Here is a 22,238-nt window from a genome sequence, read left to right as displayed (position 1 = left end):
GGATTCACCACTTTGTCATTGTCACCTGGGGTCAATCACCCTTAAGTCAGCTTCCTGAATTCTTATCTCCCCTCCAGTTCTGCCACTCAGTAAAAGAAGAAAAACAGAGACAGTAGGTGCATACACCTATAATTAGAGGGAAAAAAATAGGTCAAACTCCTCCTGTCATATGATCTTCCTTTAACAGGTTTCTCCCACCCACTCTGCCTTTCCTTTGTGTGTGTGTGTGTGTGTGTGGCACATTCTCTTACTGTGCTTTTTACCGCGGGCCCTTTAAGCAAGACCAACTGAGCAACTGTCACAGGGGCTGCAACTGTCATAGATTCTGCAAGTTTGCATCTGGATTCTTAAATACATATAGTTCAGGAAAGGCTTAAGCGTTAATCATGGCTTCTGATGCACACCCAGCCTCTGAGGATGGTTTTCAAGGTAAGAAATTGATCGTGGTGTCGGGGGTGGGGGGGGGGCAAGGAGGGGAGAGGGGGGTTCATGCCCTGGCTTTTGCAGAAAGTTTTTTATGCTGAGATGTGTTTATGATAAGAGATGATTACTAACCCATAGTTAATAATGTACACAGTATGCTGAATACACAAGGACTTATTGGCCATGTTTGAGATAGTTTTTCAGAAATAGCAATGCCATTAAACCCCTTTACCTGTGTTTCTCTTGTCAGCTGACAGGGATTGGGGATTCACTTTTGACTCCAGAATGCAGATTTTTCTAAGCAAAGTTAATAAAACTGGTGCCTCCATGTTTTAAGAAACCATCTTACACTTCAGGCTCTCATATGTTAAATGTTTATCAAAGCTACAGATACCAGAACAAATTCTCCTTGATACACGCTTTGAGGCATACTTCATCTGAGAATATTCTCAGAAAAATATTCATAATTTACTAACTTGTGTAGATCTAAGAAGTGACCTTTTTCATGACTTAGACTATGTGATCTAAGTTATTCTTTTCATGGACGTTTTACCCCAAGTCTTTATTTCAGCTCCAGTGTGCTGCTCTGCTCGTTACAACCTAGCATTTTTGTCCTTTTTTGGTTTCTTCGTTCTCTATTCATTACGGGTGAATCTGAGTGTTGCGCTAGTGGACATGGTGGAGTCAAACACAACTGCCAAAGATAATAGAACTTCCTACGAGTGTGCAGAGCATTCTGCTCCCATAAAAGTTCTTCGCAACCAAACGGTGAGTGCTGTTTTTTCAAGCAGACGATCTTAATCGTAAAATACTTCCAGGTAAACACACTGAAAAACATTGAATTTGTTTGTCCTACAGAAACACAAACTCTTTCTTGCTGTAAAGCTGAATCATTTTCTTTTGTGTTTTCCCAATCACTGGTTAGCTAGTGCTGCTGCAACCTGATCTGTGTGAAAAGTGACTTTTCAGTTTCCTCCATTAACATGCCATCCTTGAGAATTTGGAAAAACCTATCTGGCATACTGGGAAATTAGATTGTTTTAGATGTTGCTAAATAGTTTTTATGGGAACAATATTTAATAGCTGTACTCTTTAAAAGGTTCCTGTTGCAAGAGCACTTTTTAAATTTTATTTATTTATTTTTGGCTTTGTTGCTGCGTCGGCTTTTCTCTCCTCGCAGCAAGTGGGGGCTCCTCTCTGGTTGCGGTGCACAGGCTTCTCATTGCGGTGGCTTCTCTTGTTACGGAGCAAGGGCTCTAGGGTGCGCGGGCTTCAGTAGTTGTGGCACATGGATGGGCTCAGTAGTTGCAGTTCCCCAGACTCTAGAGTACAGGCTCAATAGTTGTGGTGCTTCGGCTTAGCTGTTCCTCGTTATGGGGGTCTTCACAGGTCAGGGATCGAGCCTGTGTCTCCTGCATTGTCTGATTGGCTGATTCTCTACCACTGATCCACCAGGGAAGCCCTCTGTTGCAGGAGAATTTAAACAATCTCAACTACAAGGGTGAAAAATAAGAATTCATCAATTTCTTTTCAAAAATCTATAACGTCTCACCTAAGCTACTTACATCATTTTGCTCCCCTCATATTCTAGTGGAATTGATGAGTGCTTGTTCATCATTTGTTCAGAATCGAGTTTTACACATATTAAACATTTTATTTTGCACGGAGACAATACGAGGGGAAAGGCTGGTGTCCTTTTATAAGCATATTTTTATCCATCTTCAGTGCTCACCAAGGAGCCAGATCCCATGTTAGGTGAGTCTTCTCTGCCATTTACAGATGAGAAGACTTCCCTCTTCTCAAACAGGGAAGAGGGTTTCTGCTCCCAAACAAGCACATGTACAAAAATAATGACATCAAAAATCTTTACGTTGGACTTTGATAATGCTACTGAATACATGTTAAGGGTACATATCACCCACTTTCCCTATCTCAACCTCTTACTGCTAGATACTTCATGAAACCCTGGAATTTTACAGAGAAGCTACAGAATGGTACTGTAAACAAAGATAATTATGGGTTTGCTTTGTATTTTTCCTTTCCACAAGTTCTTCTGATAATTCAACTACTTGAAAAGTTTTAGTCACTAATCGTGTCCAACTCTTTGCAATCCCATGGACTGTAGCCCGCCAGGCTCCTCTGTACATGGAATTCTCCAGGCCAGAATACTGGGGTGGGTAGCCATTCCCTTCTCCAGGGGATCGTCCTGACTCAGGGATCAAACCGAGGTCTCCTGCATTGCAGGCAGATTCTTTACCATCTGAGCCACCTATCTGCCCTATATGCACAATAAAAAGAAATCCCAAATGGTTCTTAACACTTGGGTCAGGTTACATGGCTACATGTACTAAAAATTCAGATACCCAGTCGTCAAATCTTCATATTCGGACTTCCCTGGTGGTGCAGTGGATAGGAATCTGCCTGCCAATGCAGGGGACACAGGTTCTATCCTTTGTCCTGGAAGATTCTACATGCCATGGAGCAAATAAGCCCGTGGACCACAACTGCTGAGCCTGTGCTCTGCAATAAGAGAAGTCACTGCAATGAGAAGCCCATGCACCGCAGCTAGAGGGTAGCCCCTACTCGATGCAACTAGAGAAAGCCCATGCGCAGCAACAAAGACCCAGCACAACCAAAAATATAAATAAATAAAATTTTAAAATCTTCATAGTCACCTTACTGTGTGCTGCTACCAGTTAAAAGACATTTCCCGCTCACATGAAGTTTCTGGCTTGGTTTAAATTCTTGCTCTGCTGTACTGCTCTATATCCTTGTTTAAGTCTTGCTCTGAAATGGGGAGACATTATCTATATTGCATACTAGTAGCTAACATTAAGTGATTACTTAGTATGTGTCAGGCCCTATTTTATGTACCTTTTCCATTTAATCTTCCCAGATTACAAATGCAGTAAGTAACAGAGCTGGCCTTGAACCCAGTCCTAGCTCTAAAGCCTGGCTTAGCCTCTGAAGTATCCTGATCAGTAACTTTCTGGATCACCCCTCTGCCTTTTTTGAGCCCTCTTTGTCACAAAACATCTACAATTCATCCCATAGTCTAGTTTTATAAAATAGCAAGCATTCCTGCATATTATGACTTTCAGTGATTTTCCATTCACTCCTAGAAACTGCATGTCTGTATCACACTGACTCACCCACCCAAGAGGAGGTCTGCATGCTCTTCAGTCTCCATCAGTGGTTCTGGGCAGTTTCCTGGCGGTCCAGTGGGTAGCACTTGGTGCTCTCACTGATATGGCCTGGGTTCAGTCCCTGGTCGGGGACCTAAGATCTCACAGGCCTCACAGCCAAAAAATGAACGAACAGGAAAAAAAGAACAGTGGTTCAAAATTACATTTATTTGTACTCACATGCCAGTAAGAGAAAGGAGCCATTTTATCAAGATGTTAAAAGGCTGGGTGTTTTTTTTTAAATTTTTTATTTGGTGGAAATTTTCTTTACAATGTTCTGTTGGTTTCTGCTGTACAACAACGGAGATCAGTCATATACATATATATATATATATATATATATATATATGCTGCTGCTGCTGCTAAGTCGCTTCAGTCGTGTCCTACTCTGTGCAACCCCATAGACGGCAGCCCACCAGGCTCCGCCGTCCCTGGGATTCTCCAGGCAAGAATACTGGAGTGGGTTGCCATTTCCTTCTCCAGTGCACGAAAGGGAAAAGTAAAAGTGAAGTCGCTCAGTCGTGTCCGACTCTTAGCGACCCCATGGACTGTAGCCTACCAGGCTCCTCCATCCATGGGATTTTCCAGGCAAGAGTACTGGAGTGGGGTGCCATTGCCTTCTCCGATATATATATATATATATCTCCATATTTCCCCCCCTCATGACCCTCCCTCACCCGCCCCCCATCCCACCCCTTCTAGGTCATCACAGCGCCACGGTGGGCTCCCTGAGTTCTGTAGCGACTTCTCACTAACTGTTTATTTTACACGAGTGTGTATATATATCAGTGCTACCTTCTCCATTCTTCCCCACCCTCACTTTCCCCTGCTGTGTCCAGAAATCCATTCTCTACTAGTTTCATCAGTACCGTTTTTCTAGATTCCGTATATATGTGTTAGTATACGATACTTGTTTTTCTCTTTCTGACTTACTTCACTCTCCATAACAGGCTCTAGGTAGAAACCTCAGGCACTGTTAGTGGGAATGTAAACTGATACAGCCATTATGGAGAACAGTGTGGAGTATTCCTTAAAAAAAGAGAGGACTGAAACGACCGGATGACCCAGCAATCCCACTACTGGGCCTATACCCTGAGAAAACCACTGTTGCACTATTTACAACAGCCAGATGTGGAAGCAACCTCCATGTCCATTGACAGATGAATGGATAAAGCTGTGATACATAAACATGATGGAATGTTACTTAGCCATAAAAGACTTTTTTTTTTTCTATTCTTTATAGGGTAAAAAGTACCAGTGGGATGCAGAAACTCAAGGATGGATTCTCGGGTCTTTTTTTTACGGCTACATCGTCACACAAATTCCTGGAGGATATGTTGCCAGCAAAAGTGGGGGGAAGCTGCTGCTAGGATTCGGGGTCCTCGGCACTGCTGTCTTCACCCTGCTCACCCCCCTCGCTGCAGATCTCGGAGTCGGAGCCCTCGTTGCACTCAGGGCACTAGAAGGGCTAGGAGAGGTACACATTTTTCTCTTTTATTTTTCTTCTTACCCCTTCTCGCTTTCTTATCTTCTTAAAGATATCATCCTTTGGTATGAACATGAGCCCCAAAAAATGACACTGAAAGATAATAGGGATTTATTTTTTAACTAAAAACTGATTAAACCATAAAATAACATGAGTAGATTTTTGTTTGTGGTCGATGAGATCTCCGGTGGAAGCACTCCAAAATTAGAAGCTTTACTCAAAGACCAGAGAAAACATTTTCTAGGGGACCCTTTGTAGCTCCCCCTGCTCCCTCCTACTGAGAAGATAAGGAAGTGAAAGTGTTAGTCGCTCAGGTGTGTCCAACTCCTTGCAACCCCATGGACTGTAGCCCACCAGACTCCTCTGTCCATGGGATTCTCAGGCAAGAATACTAGAGTGGGTTGTCATTCCCTTCTCCAGGGCATCTTCCTGACCAGGGATTGAACTCAGGTCTCCTGCATTGCAGGCAGATTCTTTACCATCTGAGTCACAAGCAGATAAGAAACTGGTACTAAAACCATGAACACAGACCATCCTCTCTTCTGAACCTTTGCCACTGTTTACCTCTGCTCCAACATTGATTGCCCACAGAATATAAAAATATGTTAATATTTTACCCAATAGATTGTAGAATTACCTTGTTTTAATTGTTGTTTTTCATAGAACCTGTTGTTTAACATTTGTTCATTTTTCTGATCCTCTAACTTAGAGACAAATAATTTAACATTTTTATGTAGCTCTCTTTTTTTAAGTCCTATGATTCTTCTGACCTTTCTGCTGCTTTTTAAAATTGTTATTATTTTTATCTCTTTTTATCCTCTCCTCAAGGCTAAGATTTCTATCATTTTTTTAATTTTAATTTTAAATATTTGATTTCTTATTTTTTCTTTTCCTTTCCACTTATTTTTTTCATTCCATCATTTGTGCCTCCACTTTAAAATAATGATCTCTTTTCATTTCTAGCTTTGAACTTCTACTCATGAAACCAAGGCTTAGGTTTATTTTGCTCTCTCTTAATGTTTCTTTAATTCAAGAAAATAGTGGCTTCTCAGTTTGGCATATAGCTTGAAGGTTATTTTGTATCACACTGTAGGAAAAGCACTGACTAGAGTAGTAAAATCCAGTCATATAATAATGGCTAGAAAACTTTGGAAATTGCCAAGTGCTATTTAAATTTAAGCTTTGGTCACTCATCTGAATGATCCTTATCAAGTAGAGGTGTACCAAATAAACTCTTCTTGATTACAAATTAAAACTAGCCCCCTAATACCAGGTTCCTCTTCTCCTTACCTAAGTAAAATACCTATTTTACAGATAAAGACACAGAAGTTCTAAGAGGTTAACTAATCTTTCTGAGGCTACAACAGCTAGTGAATGGCCAAGGAGAGCAGTGAATCCACCACTTTGAATCTACCAGAATCTATCCCTTCCTGTTCACTGTAGCATCTCCTCTCCCAAGTCTCTGGACCTCCCTGCTTTCACTGTTCTGTTACTTCTCCATTATCACTAATTGGTATTTTTTCAAATCGAGGTGTAATAGATGTACAATATTATGTAAATCTCAGATGTACAACATAGTGATTCAAAATTTTTATGGATTATACTCCATTTGTAATTATTATAAAATATTATATTCCTTGTGATATATAATTTCCTGACAGCTTACTTTATACCTAGTGGTTTGTATTAATACCTCTTAATCCCCTACTCCTATCTTGCCCCTCCACTAATTGGCATTTACTAGGCTGATTATGACCAGAAAACTTAAAAAAAAAAAAAAAAACCATAAACACTCCAATTGAGTGTTTTTTGGTAGGACCATTTTTCCTGTTGATTAGGATGAATTTGAATTTTCTTCTAGTATCCCACAGTGTTAGATCAGTATGTTTAAGTTATGTATTGGTTACATTTCCATTTCATTCAGGCCTTAAATAAAGTAGGTAAGTAAAGTTAACATTGAGAGGAATCCCTTTATATCATCATTCAATACATTCTTTTATTTTTTTTATAACCCTTACCTTGCAGTCCTCAAACCAATTGACAGAATCCACAAATCTTTGTTCAGATTTTTAAAGTACTTCACTATGAGGTATTTTCACTCAACACTGCAAAGGCATGTCACTCCACGAAACCTGATTCTGGTTTGAGTCTTATCCAGAAATTTTTCTTGCAACAAAATACTCAACTGAATTTAAAACATTAACAAAACGACTTTGTGTTTCATCAGAAATACCTTTTTCCCTTCTCAGGGCGTCACATTTCCAGCCATGCATGCCATGTGGTCTTCATGGGCTCCCCCTCTTGAAAGAAGCAAGCTTCTGAGTATTTCATATGCAGGTGAGATAACCATTTTTATAAAGATTTTTGCTACAGTTTGTTATCTACACATAAACCTTGGGGGAGAGGTATACACCAGAGTCATGCAATGTCAGGTGTTTCCTTTGGGGAAAAATATAAAGTTGTGAGGATACAACTTTATTATTAATGGTTTTCCTTGGCTTACTGGCATATAGCAATGTGGCATAATTGACTACTGTCATTTTCTCCATCTGCCATCCTTTATTTCAAACCCTGTTACCTTTTCAGATGTTGGTACAGAGAATGCTTTAACAAAACAAAATCAAAAAAAAGCTGGAAAATTGAACACTTGTGTCCTTAAATTGTGATTTCTGGTTTGATCATCTCATAAGCATGTCATGACTTTCAATCTCTCCCTTCAGACACCTTTTTTATTTTTCCTATGCATTATCTGCTATTGTTTTGATCTATAGGTAAGATAGCATGAGCTTTATATGTGAATTATAATTCCTCCAGCTCACATACTGATTGAAAACTTTTTGACCTGACTGCTTTTAAATACAGTGGTTGCGAAAGACCTCTCTTGCAGTGGCTTTTAAGCTAAAATCTGAAGAATGAGATGAACCAGTCATGCAAAGAGCAAAAGGAAAGCATTCCAGCCAATCAGAACAGCATGTACAAGGACTGTCAGGCAGGAAGTAACATACAATTTCAAAGCAATGAGAAACCCTGTATGTGTCTACAACACACTGAATAAAAGAGATAACAGCAGACAGTGGCGTTAGAGAAATAGACAAGAGCCAGATTACACCAAGGCCTACAGGTCATGGGGTTTTTCTTCTCCAAAATGCAATGGGAAAATATCAGAAGTTTTACATGAGAGATACAATCTCATGTACATTTTAAGAAGATTCCTTTTTTTTTTTTTTCTTTTAAGAAGATTCTTACAGCTGCATGGAGATCGATATAAGAAATCTGATAAGAAGTTCAAGAAGAGGCACCATCTGTGGTTCTCCTTTGCCTATTAAATAAAGTCTGAGCTCAAATGAAGGGTCAAGAGTCTGTGTGGTCATTACCACTTCATTTTAGCCAGCCTAGTCCCTGGTACATAGGGCCTGGCAGGGGGCAGATATTCAACAACTATTCAACCTGTTTCTCTAGCCTTTCTCTTCCTTTCCTTCACCCAGTTGAAGTTCCCAATCCCACTTGCCACTTTCCTACTTTCATTCCTTACTCACCCTGTTACATCTGCCTCTATATCTTCTTTCTTATGGGACCAGATCTTGCTCATCTTTTCAAAGTCCCACCGCTGCCTCTTACATCTTTGCCTGACCTCTAGAGATCAGAGGTTATCTGTCCTACCTTTGAACTTTCATCTTGCTCTGTGACACTCAACACTTTCTAACATATAATAATTACTTGTTTATATTTACTTACTCTATAAGACTAAAACTTGAGACCAGAAACAATGTCTGATTATTTTAGCTCACACTGTACCTGCTAAGATGTCTTCTGTTTGGTGGTTAAAATGAGGTTTCGTACTTATTTATCTGATACAAATGTATGTAATGTATTTGGAGTAAATTAGATTACTTAAAGCTTTGTTCATTTTCCATCAGATGTGCTGCAGTAGGTTATGTTTAGAGATCATCTTTGAGCCTTTCCCCCAACACTTGGCTTTCTAACACATTTACTAGTAATGTGGCATTTACTAGCTCATATTATAATGGGTCTTCTGTTGATTGATGCCTTCTAATTCAGCAATAGCTATATAATCGTAAGTAATGTAACTATATATTAATGTATCCATTTTACATATTATGAGTGTTCTAGTAAATGATCCCTTAAGAGAATGGATTATTTATATTTACATGTGACTAACTCAACTCCTCTGGCTTCCCTGGTGGCTCAGTGGTAAGGAACCTGCCTGCCAGTGTAGGAATGGAGTTCCATCCCTGGGTCAGTAAGATCCTCTGGAGAAGGAAATGGCAACCCACTTTAGTATTCTTGCCTGGGAAATCCAATGGGCAGAGGGGCCTGGCGGGCTACAGTCCATGCGGCCACAAAAGAGTCAGGCATAACTTAGTGACTAAACAACAACAAACTCAACTCCTATGAGATTTTTTTTTTAATTCATGTATTTATTGCTGCACTGGGTCTTCACTGCTGCACGTGGGCTTTCTCTAGTTGCAACGAGTGGGGGCTCCTTCGAGTCACAGCACGCAGGCTTCTCATTGGGTGGCTTCTCTTGTCGCAGAGCACAGGCTCTAGGCCCACGGTCTTCAGGAGTCACAGCGTGTGTACTCAGTGGTTGTGGTGCGTGGGCTTCATTGCTCTGCATCACGTGGAATCTTCTAGGGCCAAGGATCAAACCAGGGACCCCTTCATCTGCAGGCGAATTCTTAACCACTAGACCACCAGGGAAGCCCCACCTGTGGGAGTTGATTGCTCTTTTCCTCATAATCTATTATCCATCTTCTTAAGCAGTAGACCTGTCCCCTATTTGTTCATTTTTCTCCCAAGTTTACAAAGTTTTGTTGTTCTAGGAGCACAACTTGGGACAGTAGTTGCTCTTCCTCTCTCTGGAATAATTTGCTACTATATGAATTGGACTTATGTCTTCTATTTCTTTGGTAAGTTTATTCAAAATGTAACCTAAATTATGATGTGAGAGGTCTGAAATGTAATAGAGGTTTAATAATTGGTTAAAATATGTATATGCCAACTCACTGAAGTAACCCTCTCCTAAACCACAAAGCCCTGAAACACTCACTGATAACCTGTTTTTCAAGTTTATGTGGTTAAAGTGATCTAGCTAAGCTGTGACTTGCTGTTAATTTTGGAATATTTGTTCAATAGAAAGTGCTGTTGAATCCAGGACTTAAATGCTACACTTACTACAAAAATTGCTATGTCATTTATTATAAAAATGTAAATTTTGAAAATATTTCTTCTCAAGCAAAGTAGGATACTCTCACTTGGTGGTTTTAATCTTTTTTGTTTGTTTGTTTAGCCCCAGGGCCTTTCATTCCTCAATCTCAATAGCAGGATGATACACATTTTTAATAATGTAGATACCACCTAAACATTTATTCAGGAAATATGCCTGCAATCAAAACACATCAATAAACAAAAGCAGATACCTGTGGAAATAATAGATTGTAGACATTTAGTTTTTTAAAGGTTTTGTCTAGTAGACCCTGTTAGGCAGTCATGTGGTCAAAAGTTGTTCGCTTTAGGTGCAAAATTCCCATTATAAAATAAATAAGACTAGGTTTGTAATGTATCACACAGTGATATTGTGGTATATACTTGAAAGTTGCCAAAAGAATAGATCCTAAAAGTTCTCATAACAACAAAAAAAAATTTGTGTGGTGACAATGCTAGACATATTGTGGTGAAGTTTATAATTACATAATTTTTTTTTAGACATAAGTAAATTGCTGCCTTGGTGCATTCTGATTTCATTTAACTATTATTTTCCAATTTTAAGGCATCGTTGGAATCATTTGGTTTATTTTATGGATCTGCTTAGTTAGTGATACACCAGAAACTCACAAGACAATCTCCGCCTATGAAAAGGAGTATATTCTTTCATCATTAAGAAATCAGGTATGAACTTTGGCACATTTTAAAACTAATTTCAGAAACTTTTTTTTTCAGATTTAAGATACCAACTTTTTAGTGAATATTTCTGTTGTGCACACTTTAGGCAAATTAATATACAAAGTACTGTTTTGCCCAAGATATTTAAATTCTTTTTAGTTTATGAAAAATTTCTTTCTATTGTAAACCTTCTAGAGTAATGATTTTCAAGTGACTCTGTCTTTCTTCTTAGTAGAAAATAAGGTGTGTTATCTACAAAAGGAATCTTACAGCTACATTCTAAATATTTGCTGTTAGGAAACTGGTGTTTTTATCTGTATTTTAAATGAGTGTGATTTAACAAGGACAGCACATTTACTATGATATATAATAATATAATTTGCTCCTATAGAATAGACCTTTAGAAAAAATTTATATGCACTAAAGTAAGATTTGCTTCACTTAATTGAGCACAATAGCAAATCAGAAATAAAATCTGTCATAATTTAATACAGTAAATTCTCAAGCCCCAGAGATAAAATATTTGTATTTTAGTGAGAATAAAAGAAGAACCTGAAAACATTAGGAAAAATTAAAATACACACTCTTTTCTTTAGCATTATTAATGGCTTCACAGTCACTTTATTGGTTTAAAGAACATAAAATATTTCATATAAAACTTCTATTCCCTATCAAGTTATTATTATTGATATTTTCAGTTCCCCGCCCCCCCCAGCTGGTACAATTGTTCTTTTATTGTGTTCTATTTCACAGTCATAAGAGTCAGTGATTTTTTGTTGTTGTTGTTATTATAGTTGATTTACAGTGTTGTGTTTCAGGTGTAGAGCAGAATGATTCAGGTTTTTTTTTTTTTTTAAATAAAAATGTACTCCCTGGGCGATCGTCACGCCGCCCAGCAGCTTGTTGAGCTCCTCGTGTTGCGGATGGCTAGCTGCAGGTGGCGGGAATTATCCCCGTCTTCTTGTTGTCGCGGGCCGCGTTGCCCGCCAGCTCCAGATCTCAGCGGTGAGGTACTCCAGTACCGCCGCCAGGTAGACCGGTGCGCCGGCGCCCGCCCTCTCGGCGTGGCGGCCCTTCCGCAGCAGCCGGTGCATGCGGCCCACGGGAGACTGGAGGCCCGCTCGCGAAGAGCGCCACTTGGCCTTGGCACGGGCCTTGCCGCCGGTCTTTCCGCGGCCCGACATGCTGTATGAGGTAGAGGAGCAGTGAGGAGGACGGCTAACAAAACAGGACCGGCCACCCGCCGCAGTCTAACGCCGATATATATATATATTCTTTCAGATTTTATTGTAGGTTTCTACAAGATACTGAATACAGGTCCCCGTGCTATTCAGGAGGTCCTTGTTGGTCATCTATTTTCTTCTTTTTTTAATTGTTTTAATTGAAGGATAATGGCTTTACAGTATTTTGTGGTTTTCGGTCATACATCAACAAGAATCAGCTATAGGTGCACCCATGTCCCTTGCTGCCCAAACCACCCTTCCATCTCCCACCCCATCCCACCTCTCTAGGTTGTCACAGAGCCCCTGTTTGAGTTCCCTGAGCCATACAGCAAATTCCCATTGGTGATCTATTTTACGTATGGTGTTGTAAATTTCCATGTTTCTCTCCACACATCTCACCCTCTCCCTCCTCGCCTCCCCTTGTGTCCATGGGTCTGTTCTCTATTTCTGTTTCTCCATTGCTGTCCTGAAAATAAATTCATCAGTACCATCTTTTTAGATTCCATATATATGCATCTGCTGCCAAGTCGCTTCAGTCGTGTCCGACCCTGTGCGACCCCATAGACAGCAGCTCACCAGGCTCCGCCGTCCCTGGGATTCTCCAGGCAAGGACACTGGAGTGGGTTGCCATTTCCTTCTCCAATATATGCATCAGTATACGATATTTATATTTCTCTTTCTACCTTACTTCACTCTGTATAATAGGCTCTAGGTTCATCCACATTAGAACTAACTCTAATGTGTTCCTTTTTTATAGCTGAGTAGTATTCCACTGCATGTATGTACCACAGCTTCTTTTTCCATTCATCTATCAATGGACATCTAGGTTACTTCCATGTACTAGCTATTGTAAATAGTGCTGCAGTGAACATTGGGGTACGTATGTCTTTTTCAATTTTGGTTTCCTCAGGGTGTATGCCTAGTATTGGGACTGCTAGGTCATATGGTGGTATTATTCCTAGTTTTTTAAGGAATCTCCATACTGTCTTCCATAGTGGCTGTAATCAATTTACTTTGATTACAGACTTTTTGATGATGGTCATTCTGACTGTTGTGAGGTGGTACCTCACTGTAGTTTTGATTTGCATTTCTCTAATAATGAGTGATATTGAGCATCTTTTCATGTGTTTGTTAGCCACCTGTATGTCTTCTTTGGAGAAATGTCTGTTTAGGTCTTTTTCCCACTTTTTGATTGGATTGTTTGTTTTTCTGGTATTGAGTTGTATGAGCTGCTTGCATATTTTGGAAATTAATTCTTTGTCAGTTGTTTCCTTTGCTATTATTTTCTCGCATTCTGAGGGTTGTCTTTTCACTTTGTTTGTAGTTTCCTTTGCTGTGCAAAAGCTTTTAAGTTTAATTAGGTCCCACTTGTTTATTTTTGTTTTTATTTCCATTACTCTAGGAGGTGAGTCATAGAAGATCTTGCTTTGATTTATGTCATCTAGTGTTCTGCCTATGTTTTCCTCTAAGAGTTTTATAGTTTCTGGTCTTATGTTTAGGTCTTTAATCCATTTTGAGTTTACTTTTGTGTATGGTGTTAGGAAGTGTTCTAATTTCTTTTTTTGCATATAGCTCTCCAGTTTTCCCAGCACCACTTATTAAAGAGGCTATCTTTGCCCCATTGTATGTTGTGCCTCCTTTGTCAAAAATAAGGTACCCATAGGTGCCTGGGTTTATCTCTGGGTTCTCTATTTTGTCCCATGGGTCTATATTTCTGCTTTTGTGCCAGTACCATACTGTCTTGATGACTGTAGCTTTGTAGTGTAGTCTGAAATCAGGAAGCTTGATTCCTCCAGGTCCATTCTTCTTTCTCAAGATTGGTTTGGCTATTCAGGGTCTTTTGTGTTTCCATATGAATTGTGAAATTTTTTGTTCTAGTTCTATGAAAAATGCCATTGGTAGTTTGATAGGGATCACATTGAATCTGTAGATTGCATTTGGTAGTATAGTCATTTTTCACAATGTTGATTCTTCCTACCCAGGAACATGAAATATCTCTCCATCTGTTTATGTCATCTTTGATTTCTTTCATCAGTGTCCTGTAATTTTCCACATACACGTCTTTTGTCTCCTTAGGTAGGTTTATTCCTAGATATTTTATTCTTTCTGTTGCAGTGGTGAATGGGATTCCTTAATTGCTCTTTCTGATTTTTCATTGGTAGTATATAGGAATGCAAGTGATTTTTGTGTATTGATTTTGTATCCTGCAACTTTGCTGAATTCACTGATTAGCTCTAGTGATTTTCTGATAGTTTCTTTTGGATTTTGTACGTGTAGTATCATGTCATCTGCAAACAGTGACAGTTTTACTTCTCCTTTTCCAATCTGGATTCCTTTTATTTCTTTTTCTTCTCTAATTGCCATAGCTAGGACTTCCAAAACTATGTTGACTGATAGTGGTGAGAGTGGATACCCTTGTCTTGTTCCTGAACTTAGAGGGAATGCTTTTAGTTTTTCACCATTGAGAACAATGTTTGCTGTGGGCTTAATTATATATGGCCTTTACTATGTTGAGGTAGTTTCCTTCTATGCCCATTTTGTGAAGTGCTTTTATCATAAATGGGTGCTCAATTTTGTCTCTGCATCTATTTAGATGATCATATGGTTTTTATCTTTCAACTTGTTAATATGGTGTATCACATTGATTGATTTGTGTATATTGAAGAATCTTTGCATTCCTGGGATAAACCCAACTTGATCATGGTGTATGAACTTTTTAATGTGTTGTTAAATTCTGTTTTGCTAGAATTTTGTTGAGGATTTTTGCATCTATGTTCATCAGTGATACTGGCCTGTAATTTTCCTTTTTTGTGTTGTCTTTTCCCGGTTTTGGTATCAGGGTGATTGTGGCCTCATAGAATGAATTTGGACGTGTTCCTTCCTCTGCAATTTTTTGGAAGAGTTTCAGAAAAATAAGCATTAGCTATTCTCTAAATGTTTGATAGAATTCTGTAAAGCCATCTGGCCCTGGGCTTTTGTTTTTGGGGAGATTTTTGATCACAGTTTCAATTTCAGTGTTTGTACTTGGCTTGTTCATAATTTATGTTTTTTCCTGTTGAACTTTCCTAAGAATCTGTCTATTTCCTCTAGATTGTCCATTTTATTAGCCTATAGTGGCTTATAATATTCTCTTATGATACTTTGTATTTCTGTGTTGTCTGTTGTAACCTTTCCTTTTTCATTTCTAATTTTGTTGATTTGATTTTTCTCCCTTTATTTCTTGATGAGTCTGGCTAGTGGTTGTCAATTTTGTTTATCTTCTCAAAGAACCAGCCTTTAGTTTTATCCACCTTTGCTATTGTTTCCTTTGTTTCTTTTTCATTTATTTCTGCTCTGATCTTTGATGATTTATTTCCTTCTGCAGACTTTTTTTATTCTTTTTCCAGCTGCATTAGATGTAGAGTTAGGCTGTCTATTCGATGCTTTTCTTGTTTCTTGAGGTAGGATTGTATTGCTATAAACTTCCCTCTTAGAACTGCTTTTGCTGAATCCCATAGGTTTTGGGTCATTGTGTTTTTGTTGGCATTTGTTTCTAGGAATCTTTTGATTTCCCTTATTTCTTTAGTAACATCTTCATTATTTAGTAATGTATTGTTTGATCTCCATATGTTTGTGTTTTTTGCAATTTTCCCCCATAGTTGATATCTAGTCTCCTAGCGTTGTGGTCAGAGAAGATTCTTGATACGATTTCAACTTTCTTAAGTTTACTGGGGCTTGATTTGTGGCCCAAGATGTGGTCTATCCTGGAGAAGGTTCCATGTGCACTTGAGGAGAAAGTATATTCTTCTGCATTTGGATGGAAAGTCCTGAAAATATCAGTTAGGTCCATTGGTCTAATGTTTCATTTAAGGTTTGTTTCCGTTTTGATGATCTGCCCATTGGTGTAACTGGGGTGTTAAAGTCCCCTACTATTATTGTGTTACTGTCTATTTCCCCTCTTATGCCTGTTAGTGTGTGCCTTATGTATTGTGGTGCTCCTATGTTGAGTGCATAAATATTTACAATTGTTATATCTTCTTCTTGGATTGATCCCTTGATCATTATGTAGTATCCTTCTTTGTCTCTTATAATATTCTTTTTTTTTTTCCCATCATCAGTATTTATTGAGCATTTACAGTGTACTAGGCACAATAGAACATACAGAAAACATTGTCCCTGCTCTTGAGGAGCTTACATTCTAGAAGAAAAAAAAAATACACCTCTTTTAAAATGGTTATTTTTTGTTTGGTGTTTTCTGCAAGGTACTGAGGAAATAGTTGGTAGGGTGAGCTTTGGGTATTACTTAGCCCCATCATTATTCAAAGAGAGGAAGGGGAAGGAATTTAAAGGCAAAGACAATGACAGACCATTCAGGATAGGTAGGGTGTATAGGGAGATAACACAATCTCATCAACTCAGGAGAGATTCGCTGCAGTGAACAGGAAGAGGGAAATAGTCTATGGGATGCAAGCAAAGGAAGCAGGGTGTTCTTAGACATCGAGTGGAGCCAGAAAGATCATGCAGCCTTTTCCCCAAGTACATGGCCACCAAGTAGGAATGGTTGGTGATAAGACAGAGGCTAAAAAAGGTAATCCTGTGTACCTGACAAATAGAAAGAAGAAAGGATCAAAATTGAAGGCAGGCTATAAGAATATCAAGAAATTCTTAAAAACAAAAGTGATTTGGAAGCACGAAACTTACAGTTAATGCTACCCAATGTCATGATGGGCCAGAACATTGTGGCTTCCTAAGTTAGAAAATGCCATATAGCAAAATTTTAAATGGAACATTACTTTTTCAATCAACTCCCCGTCTCCGAAAAAAATTTTCAGGGGGAGGGGGGAGTATAGGACATGGTTGGGAACAGTAGTAGTAATCTTAGTAGTATTTTATTGTTACGATAAACTTTGTATTCAAACTTGGTAAAAGCCCATTAGCTGCCAAGAGGGAATAAGGAATAAATTTCCAAAAATGTACAATTTTCTTTAGAGAAGTTTCAGAACCAAAAGACTAATTTACACGAAAAGCTGTAGAGAAAGTAGTTGAAAAGTCCATTCATAAAACTTTTATTCCACTTACATGAAGTTAATACACGTGTTCTTAACAATTATGCTTGGATTGTTCATGAAAATCTCATAGGACATTAAACAAAGCTAGCCATCATCTCAAGTTATTTCCCTGTTAACTATTTTTTACAGCACATGCATATTAGGCAAGTATAAAAAAAAAAAAAATCACAAGAGCAAAAAAAAAAACTAAAAAAGTTAAATACATGGGTTTTTGTTTTACTGCTGTGCTTGATATACATGAAGTAATGAATATCAAGCAATTCATTTTTACTGCATCTTTACTTGTACATTTGTTCTTAGGTTGCCTAAAACATTTAAATACAAATAAAATGAATGTAGCAAAAATAATGAAAGCAAACAGCAGGTAACTTTACAAATAATGGAATGCGAACCGTTTCTGCCCTTATCCAGAGTAAATTGGGTCACAACTAAAGGAACACTTCTATAGCTGCAGTCAACGGTGTGCACATGGAGTCTGAGTATTCCACAGATAACACACGGTTTAACATGCACTATCCATGGGATATTCACTTCTACTACAGCTTCGTAAGTGCTCCAAACCTAGAAAGGAGCCACAACTACACCTGTGACTGGAACCAATTATCCCTTTTATTCCCCACCAGGACATACCAATATGCAGGCAGTTTTCTTTGCTTAGACATGGAAGCAGTTTTAACACTGGCCCTTGTGAAGCCACAATGTACCAAAAGTACTATGCCAAACATTTATAACTTGTATAAAAATTCCACATCCCCATATTGGCCACCTCAAGATGAAAACAGATAACTCCCTAAATGTTAACTGGCTCTACTCCCCTAATATTAAACATAAAAACCACATGGGAAATATAGAAATTCAAATAGAAGTAACATAAACCTGTCATAAATCGTAAACAAAAAACTATTTGTGGGACAGCATGGATGAAAAATGGTCTACTGTGTAAATTTTATAATGAGGCAGACAAAAGTTGGAAGGCCAGTTAATTTTCCCCTCTTTCTCCTGCTTCAGCTTCATCTCCTTGGGTATCTGATGTCCACAATGTCAAGTTATCTCTCAGTAACTGCATTATTAGCGTGCTGTCTTTGTATGACTCTTCACTTAATGTATCAAGTTCAGCAATGGCTTCATCAAATGCTGTCTTTGCAAGAGAGCAGGCTTTCTCAGGGGAGTTCAGAATCTCATAATAGAACACAGAGAAGTTAAGGGCCAGACCCAGTCTGATAGGATGTGTTGGTTGCATTTCCTTTTTGCTGATTTCAAAAGCTTCTTGGTATGCTTGCTGTGACTGATCCACAATCCCTTTCTTGTCATTACCAGCCGCAACCTCAGCCAAGTAGCGGTAGTAGTCTCCTTTCATTTTCAAATAGAAGACTTTGCTCTCTGCTTGTGAAGCATTGGGGATCAAGAACTTTTCCAAAAGAGACAGTACATCATTGCAGATATCTCTTAGCTCGGTCTCTATTTTCTCTCTGTATTCTCGAGCCATCTGCTGTTTTTTCTCAGCACCTTCCGTCTTTTGCTCAATACTGGAGACGACCCTCCAAGATGACCTATGGGCTCCTACAACATTTTTATAAGCAACTGAGAGAAGATTCCTTTCCTCATTGGATAATTCAGCTCCTTGCTCAGTTACAGACTTCATGCAGGCTGCCATGTCATCATATTGCTCAGCCTGCTCGGCCAGTTTGGCCTTCTGTACCAGCTCGTTTTTATCCGTGACTGGGTGTTCTGTGTCCGGAGTAGGTGGCGACGGACGGACGGGGCTCAGCAGTCTCTCAATATTCTTTATTTTAAAATCCATTTTGCCTGAAATAAGGATTGTCACTCCAGCTTTCTTTTGGTTTCCATTCACATGGAATATCTTTTTCCATCCTTTTACTTTCAGTCTCCGTGTTCCTCTAGGTCTGAAGTGGGTCTCTTGTAGGTAGCATGTATCTGTGTCTTGTTTTTGTATCCATTCAGTCAGTCTGTATCTTTTGGTAGGTGCATTTAATCCATGATACATATATTCCTATTGGCATTTTCTTGATTGTTTTTGGTTTGTTTTTGTAGGTCTTTCCTTTCTCTTGTGTTTACTGGCTGTATAAGTCCCTTTAGTATTTGTTGCAAAGCTGGTTTGGTGGTGCTAAACTCTCTTAACTTCTGCTTGTCTGTAAAGCTTTTGATTCCTCCATCAATTTAGTATGAGAACTTTGCCAGTTATGGTAATCTTGGTTGTAGATTTTTCTTTCAGTACTTTAAATATATCCTGCCATTCCCTTCTGGCCTGCACAGTTTCTGCTGAAAGATCCACTGTTAATCATATGGGTTTTTCCTTGTATGTTACTTGTTCCTTTTCCCTTGCTGCTTTTAATATTCTTTCTTTGTGTTCAATCTCTGTTAGCTTGATTGATATGTGTCTTGATGTGTTTCTCCTTGGATTTATCCTGTGAGGGACTCTCTGCACTTGGACTTGATTGACTATTTCCTTTCCCATGTTAAGAAGTTTTCAACTATAATTTCTTCAAAAATTTTCTCACTGCCTTTTTTTTTCTTCCTTTGAGACCCTTATAACTCAAGTGTTGGTGCATTTAATATTGTCCCAAAGATCTCTGAGGCTATCCTCAATTCTCTTCATTCTTTTCCCTTTATTCTGGTCTTCAGCAGTTATTTCCGCCATTCTATATTCCAGCTTACTTATCGGTTCCTCTGCCTCAGTTTTTCAGCTATTGGTTCCTTCTGGAGTATTTTTAATTTCTGTAATTGTATTATTCATCTCTGTTTGCTTATTCTTTATTTCTTCTGTGTCCTTGGTGATTGTATGGAGTGTGTTAAATATTTCTTGCATTTTCTCCACTCTATTTTCAAGTCTTTGGAGCATCTTTACTATAATTATTATGAATTTTTTTTCAGGTAGATTGCTTATTTCCTCTTCATTTATTTGGTCTTGTGAGTTTCTACTTTGTTCTTTCATTTGTGCTGTATTTCTCTGTCTTGTCATCATTTTTTTTCCCTAACTTGCCCCACTTGATGTCTCCTTTTCTCAGGCCTTAGGGTTGTAATCCTTGTTCTTTTTGGTTTTTGCCCTTAGAGGGAAAGATTGGTTGGGTGGTTTGTATTGATTTCTTGTTAGGGGTGACTTGTGCCTGTGTTCTAGTGGGAGGAGATCAAGCAGGTAATTACAGAAATAATGGGACATAAACACACACTTGTACACATACAGTTGTAACCAAGGTATTCTAAAGAAAGAGTACAGGAGATTGACTTGGTGGACAAGGAAAACCAAAAGTGATATCAACCAATTAAAAGCAGAGCTAGGGAAGGCTCAATCTGGAAAAGTGAGCACAAGCAGCGTGCTGACGGGGGAACACAGCAAAGAGAGCTCAACAATGAGTGCCGACGGGGGACACAGCAAAGAGAGCTCAGCAATTTCACTTACTTGGTGAGAAAAGAAAGAGTGAGGGGGAAAAAGGAGAATAGAAAAGGGAAAAAAAGAGGAGAAAGGAGGGAAAAGAGAAAAAGAGGGGGTGGAAAAGAGGATAAAAAAGAGAAAAGAAAAAATAGAAAAGCAAAGATAAATGGATGTACGTGGAAAAGATTTATATATATTCAGGTATAGGTATAACTGATATAGAACGATAGGAAAAGCAGTTGAATATGTCAAAATCAAAAAACTCATTCCAAAAAAGAGTGAAAAAGAAAAAAAAAAATCTTAAAAATGAATTTTTTTTTAACAAGAAAAAGAGGAAAACTCCACAGCACAGCAAAAGGATAATGTGAATGTGAGAATATGTAGGGGGAATAAGCAGGGTGATTTATAACAAAAAATGAAAAAAAAAAAAGGTTCTCAAGGCCGTACTACTTCTTGGTTGTGGAGTCTGCCCCTTGGATGGGGTTGGGTTAGTGTCGTGATGTTTTCCTGGTTGGGGGAGCTTGTGCCTACATTTTGGTTGATGGAGCTGGATCTCATCTCTCTGAAGGGCAGTGCAGTGTCCAGTAGTCTCTATGGATCCAATATGTGTTTGGGCAGTACTTCTGGCCCTGGCAGTGTTAGGCACATCTATTTCCACAGCTGCTTCAAAGTGGCCCTCTCGGCATGTCTCCACTGCCGCCAGCCCCTGGCTTGTCCCTGGGATCATTGCTATGCTTCGGTTCCCCTGTCCCGCCCTCCACTGCTGGCCGAAGCTTGCTGGGTAGGGGTTTGTGTGGATCTTTTCTTGGCTCCCCGACTGTGCCCTTTGCGTCATGAAGACTTCTGTGGGCTTCCCTCAGCCCCCGGAGCTCACCTCCCTGTGTTGCGGGGCTTGGGTGCGCTTGTCTCAGCTTCATGGGCCCAGCCTCTGCATCACGGGGCTTGTGTGCACTTGTCTCAGCTCCGCGGGTCCAGCCTCTACATCGCGGGGCTTGTGTGCGCTTGTCTCGGCTCCCCAGGCTCACCTTCTGCATTGCGGGGCTTGTGTGCGCTTGTCTCTGCGTCATGGGGCTTGTGTGCACTTGTCTGGACTCCCCGGGCTCACCCTCTGCATCGCGGGGCTTGTGTGCACTTGTCTCGGCTTCCCGGGCTCACTCTCGCCATCGCAGGGCTTGTGTGCGCTTGTCTCAGCTCACTGGGCCCACCCTTTATATCACAGGGTTCAATTTTTATATATAGCAAACCAGGTAATAGTTAAACATTTACTCATTCACGTTTCTTTTTAAGTTTTATAATTTGCTACAAAGGTCTCTATAAGCTGCTGAATTTTAAGAAATATGGCATCCCTTGGTCTTTGCCAAAGTTTGGCAGAAATTTAGAAGGTATCACCAATGTAATCAAGTTACTTTGAGATCTCCGTGTTCTCTGACATATTAATTAAATGAATACCCATTTTCCCCCCACTGAGGAACAGATTAAAAGAGTTAATGCATTGTACGTGGATCTTGCCACATAAAACTTAATGTATCTTATATATCCAGTAGAATATTACTTGGTCATAAAAAAGAGTGAAATTTT

The 22,238-nt window shown here is 39.2% G+C and overlaps 1 protein-coding gene and 2 pseudogenes across 20 annotated transcripts in view; 1 reads left to right on the top strand and 2 right to left on the bottom strand.

The window, feature by feature from the left end:
* SLC17A5 (solute carrier family 17 member 5) overlaps positions 1-22,238 on the top strand; it is a 70,767-nt gene that overhangs the window by 12,974 nt on the left and 35,555 nt on the right. For 6 of the 18 annotated variants that reach the window (XM_081530112.1, XM_081530110.1, XM_081530107.1 and 3 more), the window contains 5 exons: positions 995-1,191; positions 4,852-5,085; positions 7,344-7,431; positions 9,939-10,025; positions 10,886-11,004. In XM_081530112.1, the coding sequence (XP_081386238.1) occupies positions 995-1,191; positions 4,852-5,085; positions 7,344-7,431; positions 9,939-10,025; positions 10,886-11,004 (725 nt within the window). Of the gene's footprint in view, positions 1-187; positions 430-982; positions 1,192-4,851; positions 5,086-7,343; positions 7,432-9,938; positions 10,026-10,885; positions 11,005-22,238 lie in introns of all 18 variants that reach the window. The other 12 variants (XM_081530120.1, XM_081530114.1, XM_081530117.1 and 9 more) reach the window with 8 other exon arrangements.
* Positions 11,292-16,312, bottom strand: LOC145520843 (histone H2A-like; annotated as a pseudogene). The gene is made up of 2 exons (XR_014064849.1): positions 11,868-16,312; positions 11,292-11,312 (listed from the first exon to the last, which is right to left on the bottom strand). The product of XR_014064849.1 is annotated as a histone H2A-like (transcript).
* LOC145521482 (14-3-3 protein zeta/delta pseudogene) lies at positions 16,297-21,084 on the bottom strand (annotated as a pseudogene). The gene has a single exon (XR_014065413.1). The product of XR_014065413.1 is annotated as a 14-3-3 protein zeta/delta pseudogene (transcript).

The sequence above is a fragment of the Giraffa tippelskirchi genome, chromosome 9, assembly GCF_054371585.1.
Source record: "Giraffa tippelskirchi isolate mGirTip1 chromosome 9, T2T-mGirTip1v1.2.pri, whole genome shotgun sequence".
NCBI classification, from domain to species: Eukaryota; Metazoa; Chordata; class Mammalia; order Artiodactyla; family Giraffidae; genus Giraffa; species Giraffa tippelskirchi.
The sequence above is the reverse complement of the archived record's forward strand: the minus strand, read 5'-3'. Positions and strand labels throughout refer to the sequence as shown.